At 41.1% G+C, this 7,499-nt stretch overlaps 1 protein-coding gene across 4 annotated transcripts in view; it reads left to right on the top strand.

Annotated features, from left to right (window-relative positions):
* The first annotated feature begins 78 nt into the window (after nucleotides 1-78).
* The window catches only part of NCBP1 (nuclear cap binding protein subunit 1), a 38,054-nt gene continuing 30,633 nt past the window's right edge, over nucleotides 79-7,499 (top strand). For all 4 annotated transcript variants that reach the window (XM_036260336.1, XM_036260337.1, XM_036260338.1 and 1 more), the window contains exon 1: nucleotides 79-167. In XM_036260336.1, coding sequence (XP_036116229.1) covers nucleotides 134-167 — 34 coding nt within the window. In that variant the 5' untranslated portion in view covers nucleotides 79-133. The remainder of the gene's footprint in view (nucleotides 168-7,499) is intronic.

The raw sequence follows: 7,499 nt of genomic DNA, 5'->3' as shown, positions 1-7,499 counted from the left end.
GTCACGAGCGAGTGCGCCTGCGCCCAGGCCACCCTGCGCGCCTCGCCGCCGTCCTCGCGCCGGCCGGCGTTCCGACGGTTCCTTCTGTGCTTCACGCCCGGCCGCTCGGCGCGGCGGCGCAGGGGCCCGCGGCATGTCGCGGCGGCGGCGCAGAGACGAGAACGACGGTAAGTGCCCTGGGCCCGGCCGCCGAGGCCGTCCCCAGGTGGGGCTGAGGTTTGGATTCCTTGGTCTTTGCGTCTCGAGGGAAGAGGACGGGAAGCCCTTCCCACCCGGGAGCGTTCGGAAAGCCACGGAGGGAAGGAGGGTGGCACAGCGCGACTGTGGCCTGGCGACTTCTGGAAAGCTGCTTCTCCCCGTCCCAGACACTTTCGTCGTTGGCTGATTGGAGGCCTGGGCGTGGGGGAGGGGGGCACGTCTCCAACGACTTTTCAGGATTTGGGCCTTAGCGCCGCGGAGCAGGGAAGTACACCTGTGTCTGTGCGGCCGCCTCATAGGGACAGTGACGGGGACCCTCTAGTCCTCGTGTCTTGTTATGACAGTCAAACTGCACCCGAAAAGGCCTCCGGGCAGACCGCTGAGGGAAAGGAACAAAGCCTTGACGGAAAGATCTGATGAATCCATGTGAGCTCCCTCCCCTACCGGCCATGGTGGATCTGCCTGCCTTTAAGCTGCAGGGAAAGAGATCTATCCACACCCAAGAGGTCATAATAAACAGATGCATGTTGTTGTGTTAGATTTTGAGCTGGCTTTAACTGTATTTCCCTGGTGTGGTAGCGAGCGTGCTGGAAAACTAACTGGAGTGCTCTTAGAGATCTAGCTCAAGGGTTGCCATCCCCATTTGGAGGGCTGTGCTCCTGGGGATCATGGTGCATCCTAAAAATCAAGAATAATTTTGCTAGTTAAAAACAGAAAAAGATGCTTGCTTTACATAATCACACATCCACACAAAAAAGACTAATTCTATTAGTATTTTAGTGTATCGTTCTTTGAAAAGACTGTAGTGTGGTGGTTAGGTATCCAGACTTTGGAATGAGGGGGTTTATGTTTAAAGCTAAACACTACCATTTTCTTTGTGATCTTGCCCAGGTTATAGCACCTTTTTAAACCTTAGTCTGTAATATTGAAGTAATATAGAAGATGGTACATCTTACTAGTTTTGTGATGATTAAATGAAATAATACACGTGATGAATGGCTTATGATGATGTCTATTTTATCACTTGTTAATGCTTAAGAGGTGATAAACATTGGCAGATGTCAATAATGTAAAAAAATATATACAGAACAAAAAGTTTTAATTAAATTAATTTTCTCCGCAAACATATTTATCTCATTGAGTGTTGGTGCAATTCGGGGTAGGGAAACCAAATCACGTGTATTTAGTGTTAACGACGAAACATCAGATTTCTGCTAGGGCATGGCTTGAGAGACTATTCTAGTCCAGCCTTCTCATCTGACACCTGAAGGTCTTGAGTTTTAGTGTCATTATCATGGAGTCACAGCTAGCAGTGAGATACCAGTGAAAGTAATTCCAGGGTTCTTTTCACTGCACAGGTATTATGCTCATACTTTTTTTTTTTTTAGACATAGGCTTTTTGTATAATGGACATTTGGGGCACAGGAAATGTAGTTTTTATGTGCTTTGAATTTGATTACTCGAAAGCTGGTATGTTTGAAGTCATTACTTGGAGTTTAGAGAACTTGAGCCTTTTCAAGTTCTTATATTTTCCTTGCTTTACTTACTCATGCTTTCTTTTCTCCATTCCTCTTTCTCCCTTCTTGAGTAAATCTAAAGGGAAAGAAAATGTTTCCAGAGGGCAGCCTGGAGAATTGGATTTGAATATGTAGAAATGCAACTTTTGCTCTGGTTATTGGGATGCTGGCATAATTTTCTTGGGGGTTAGTTTTTTTTTTTTAATACCAGCTGGCAGCTAAATTATTATCTATTGGGTCTTGCTGCAGGTAAAGACAGTAGAGTAAAGCGTTAATTAATCCAAGTTTAGTATTCACTAATAATTTAGTAATGGAGGGAGTTTATAGTACATCTTGGATACTACACCAAATCTGGAACTTTTGTAAATTGCCACAATTCGGGGAATGATTAATTAAGGCTTACCCTAAACAGTGATCTGAATCAAGTATTCTATATACTTTTGTTTTAGTTGAGCATCTATTAATTTTTTCTTAAATTAGAAACATTAGGAGCTTAAATATTATTGCAGGCTATATTACTATAATCATGGGCTGAGTTATTATAGTTTAATAGACACACCAGAGTATTTCAGCATTATTTTCAGCTGTTAATCAGTTACCTACTGCCATGGCTTTTCATATGCTTCATGAGATATAATCATTTATTCAACAAGTATTCAACAGTGCCAAGCATTGTCCTAACTACTGGGAGTACAGCAGTGGACAAGATAAAGATGGAAAACAGACAGGGAATAGTCAAGTAAAATATAGTGCAATGGCCTTAAGGCTTGAACATTCATTCCTGTCTTGTTCACAAAACAGCCAGGAGGCCAGTGTTGCTTTAGCAGAGTGAGGGAAAGAGTTGTAGGAGATAGGATTAGAGATGTAACAGAGGATCAGCTCATAGAAGATGCTTTTAAAATTGTATCTCCGTGTTGAGACTAGAGTATCTAGGATCCAGGGAAACATTTAGGAGACTCTAACAAGGAAGTTCACCTAGGGGTCAATTTATAGACAAGGAAAGGAAAGTGGAAATTAATGTGTATGGATACTGATCCAATGCTAAATCTAACTTATTTCTTAGAATCTCTTTAAGAGTATTTCTGATGCTTTTCAGTTATAGGATATGTGTAGGACAGTAACTGTTCAATACATTGTTTAGATCTTTTAAAAAAGTAATTAGATTGTTCATAATCTTAGTCAAAAACCCACATTAGCCCCATTTAAGCTACTTAGATTCTTATCCTTTAGACTGTAACTAGTTTTTTACTTAACTATAGAAAAATAAATTGAATAGAAGTGAAGGGATTTGTTACTTTTAGAAAGAGTATAGTTTGTTTCAGAAGTTATAGTTACCTCTGCTTTAAATCTGCAGGATCAATGTACTTTACTTTTCCCTTGTAGGTTTTTGTTACTTTACTTTCCCTTGGACCTTGTTGGTTTTTGTTTTTTTAACTTTGTGGGTCTAAAACTTCTTACAGTATATCTAATTCTAAATAAGGATATAAGCTGTAGGACAACATATCCATATAAAATTAGAATCACCTTACAGGGGTAAAAATTATTTGGTGTATTAAGATCCTTTTAGATGGGTTTAAAAGAGGACTTGTGTCTCGGATCCCTACTAGCCATGAGTGTCTGAGTGAAGTGGCAGTATGTAACTTTAATTTACATTGCAAAACTTCTACATAGTTACATTTTAATATAAAATCTGTTTTACTTTGGGAGCTACCATAAATATGTTTTCTTGAAGGTATGTGAAGCATTCAGCTAATTCCCCAAATGTTATTATTTTTTTTTAATCCTCACCTGAGGATACTTTTTCATTTATTCTCAGAGTGGGAGGGAGGGAGGGAGGAAGAGAAACATTGATGTGAGAGAGAGACATTGACTGGTGGCCTCCTGCACGACCCCAACCAGGGCCCTAATCACAATCAAGGCGCTTGCCCTTAACTGGAATCAAACTCGTGACTCTTTGGTCCGAGGGCCAATGCTCTAACCGCTGAGCAAACCTTCCAGGGCCCCAAATGTTATTCTTAATTAAAATGCTTTATTCTGCCCTGGGCTGTTTGGCTCAGTGGTTAGAGCATCAGCCTGCAGTCCAGAGAGACTCGACTAAGGGTGTGTACTTCAGCTGCAGTTTGTCCCTGGCCCTGGTTGGTCATGTGGGTGGCAGCCACTCGATATGTCCCTTTCACAGTGATGTTTCTCTCTCCCTCTCCCTCTCCCTCTCCCTCTCCCTCTCCCTCTCCCTCTCCCTCTCCCTCTCCCTCTCCCTCTCCCTCTCCCTCTCCCTCTCCCTCTCCCCCTCTTCCCCTCCCCCTCTTCCCCTCTCCCTCTTCCCCTCCCCCTCTTCCCCTCCCCCTGTCCCTCTCCCTCTCTCCCTGTCCCTCCCTCCCTCCCACTCTATCTGAACAAAAAAATGGAGAAATGTTCTCAGGTGAGGATTTAAAAAAAAATGGCCCTGACCGGTTTGGCTCAGTGGTTGTAGCATCCGCCTGCGGTCCAGAGAGACCCGGGTTTGGTTCCCGCTAAGGGCATGTACCTCGGTTGCAGTTTGTCCCCGGCCCTGGTTGGTCGTGCGGGTGGCAGCCACTCGATGTGTCCCTTTCACATCGATGTTTCCCTCTCTCTCTCCCTCCCACTCTATCTGTACAAAAAATGGAAAAATGTCCTCGGGTGAGGATTAAAAAAATATGTTTTATTCTACTCTCCCATGTTCTCATCCAGGTTCTCTTCTGAGTTCAATATCCTGTTATTGTCCATGTCCATGAGTTCAAATTGTGTCTGTAGTTCACTCCTCTCTTCAAATTCTCTCCACTATCAGGTGAGAGTGGGACATCTCTTCTTAATACTTCCTGCCTCTTTCCATTCTCCAAAATAAATTTGTTTTTCCATATAGTCATATGGGAAGAAGAGAAAAAAGAGGTGTTGTGGTTCAGAATAGGACTATGTACTTGTATTATCTAGCTTTTCTTTGGAAATCTTGCTTTCTCTCCCTACTTTGTCATTTCCTTCTCTATAAGCTTACAAGAGGACCTAGGAGGGTTGCTTTAAAGACTGGGGTTTGGCCCAGCTGGTGTGGCTCAGTGGTTGAGTGTCGACCCATGGACCAAGATGTCACCAGTTCAATTCCTAGTCAGGGCATCTGCATGAGTTTCTGGCTCTATCCCCATTGGGGATATGCAGGAGGCAGTCAATTGATGTGTCTCTCTCATCAATGTTTTTATCTCCCTCCCTTCCTCTCTAAAAATCAATTATATATTTTAAAAGACTGGGATGTATTTCATGAATTAATGGGCTTAATTAATAAAATGATAATCAGAAGACTTAAAATGAAGAGAGACCCAATGCTTCTGGCAAAGAGCACTCTTTAATTCCTTATCCAAGGAGAGCCCAGATCAGCCTAATTGTACCAGTTACCATACTCAATAGCAATTTTAAAGATGAATATTCAGGACTTTTATTGGATAACAAGTCTGCTTTCATTAAGATAAGTAGAGATCAAAGATTATTAAATAAATGATTAGGTGGCAATGTGGAAAAAAAAATATGATTCCAAATTGGTATGGGAACAAGCCAGCTGGCTAATTTAGAGAGGTTATGGAATAAAGTGTTGGCAAAGTAGACGGGCCAAAAAGAAGGAAGCAGGAGGTAAGTTTTAATTAAAACAACAAACTGCTCTCATTTAGCTAGTTTTTCAGCATGTACATCGCCCCGTCCTTACTGGATTCTAGTTCTGAAGAACACTTAGTGTTCTGCTTTTTAGAACAGAGTTTTTCAACATCTGCATTGTTAACACTTTGTGCTAGGTTATTCTTTGTGGTTGGGAGTTGTCTGTGCAATGTAGTATATTTAGCAGAATCCCTGGCCTCTACCCACTGGATGCCAGCAACATTCCCCAAGTTGTGTGACTAAAATTGTCTCCAGAGATTGCCAAACGGCCCTTAGGGAGCAAAATCTCACCCAATTGAGAACCACTGTTCTAGGAAAAGGCTGTTTCTAATGTCCTGGCTAATAGCTTACATAAACATTGCATCAAATATGCTTTTTTTTTTTCAGTGAATGAATCCTGGAAATAGAATATCTTTGTATGAAAGTTGGCTCTTCAGGTGGTGGAACCTTTATAGATCCTGTGACTTAGGTTTGATGTATACTTAAGAGTCAAGGTCACTGATCCCACAGTGCCACCCATGTCCACAACTTTACACAGGAAGAAGTCTCCAAGAATATATCTCAGCTGTCATACTGCATGCATGTTGTATTTTTAATGGCATTATCCCTTCAAACTATATTCAGTGGTTGTTTAATCCAGATCATAATGATAACTAAGGGGTGGAGGAGTCAAAGCACAGAGTGCTTTACCCTGTGTCCTTTACATCTGGTCCTACCTGGATAGTAGTAGATTGGTTTTATTCAGCATATGTTCAAGTGGTATGTGAAAATAATTTCAGTTATTGCAGTGACTTTTAACACCCCAAGCTTCCAATAGCCAAGTGCTGTATTTTGATAGTCACTATATGTTTCAAGCCAGATGTTCCAGTGGCAAGTAAGTGATTATGAACTCTGTAAAAATGGTTCAGTTCTTTTGGCGTACAAGTCGGGAGAAAATTGAAGTTATACATAACTTGCTCCTGGGTAACCCTATATCCAACTGTAGATTTTCATTATTAATACAGATCCCCAGCACAGTTACAGACTATTGCTTCCTTGTCCACATGCTGTCCTAATAATCTAATTGTTGGAAGTCAAAAATGAAATTATATTGGAAGATTAGCTAGCATCGTGTGTAGCAACAGCATTATGCTCCATGCTTAATATTAGTTTGAAAATTTTTAAGCCTATGTTATTCCACAAAAGGATATGCGGTCAGTATGTTATGGGTTTGTTTTAATTCTCACCCAAGGATATGTTTTTATTGATTTTTAGAGAGAGAGGAAGGGCGGGGGAGAGAATCATCGATCAGTTGCTTCCCGTACACGCCCTGACCCGGGATCAAACCCCAACCTTTTGGTGCATGAGATGATACTCCAACTGAGCTACCTGGCCAGGGCAGTATGCTACAGTTTTAAACAAATAGTAAGAGATCATTAGCAGCAAGAGTCTGAACAGAAGATAGTCCAGTGCTTAAGGTTGATTTGTAGCATAGCTTCATTCAACTTGAATTCTTTAGCAACCAAAAGGACAGATAGATTATTGGTAATGATTTCAGAGTGGTAGTTTTTTTTTAATTATATATATATTTTTTATATATGATAGGATCAATAGTTAAAGTAGGGAATCATAAAACGTATACTTTTTTTCCCACCAATTATTGGGTTGAGTGCTGAGGACTTTTCTTTGAGTATATGTCTGCTGATTGTGATTCCCATTGCTTGCTGTGTGCTCTACAAAACCAAAACTATTAATTGAAGAGTTAAGAACTCAGATATTTATAAAGCTTGTGAAGAATTCTAATGTGTTATGCTCCTTTTCTTATCTGTTGAAGTTTTCCTCTTCATACCTAATATAAAAGATTTCTTTCTTTTTTTTTTTTAATGTTTTTTATTTATTTCTTAGAGAGAGGAATGGAGAAAGATAAAAACATCAATGAGAAAGAGAGAAGTATCAGCATCATTTGGCTACCTCCTACACACCCTCTACTGGGGATCAAGCCTGTAGCCTGGGCATGTGCCCTGACTGGGAATTGGACCAGTGACTTCTTGGTGCATAGGTTGACGCTCAACCACTGAGCTACACCAGCCTGGGAAAAGCTTTATTTTCTAATCTAGTCTTTCCAAAGCTTCAGTTTGGTTTTGCACCATA

Source organism: Molossus molossus, unplaced genomic scaffold, assembly GCF_014108415.1.
Source record: "Molossus molossus isolate mMolMol1 unplaced genomic scaffold, mMolMol1.p scaffold_m16_p_14, whole genome shotgun sequence".
Lineage (NCBI taxonomy): Eukaryota > Metazoa > Chordata > Mammalia > Chiroptera > Molossidae > Molossus > Molossus molossus.
Note: the sequence above shows the minus strand (reverse complement) of the source record. Positions and strands in the feature narration are given on the sequence as shown.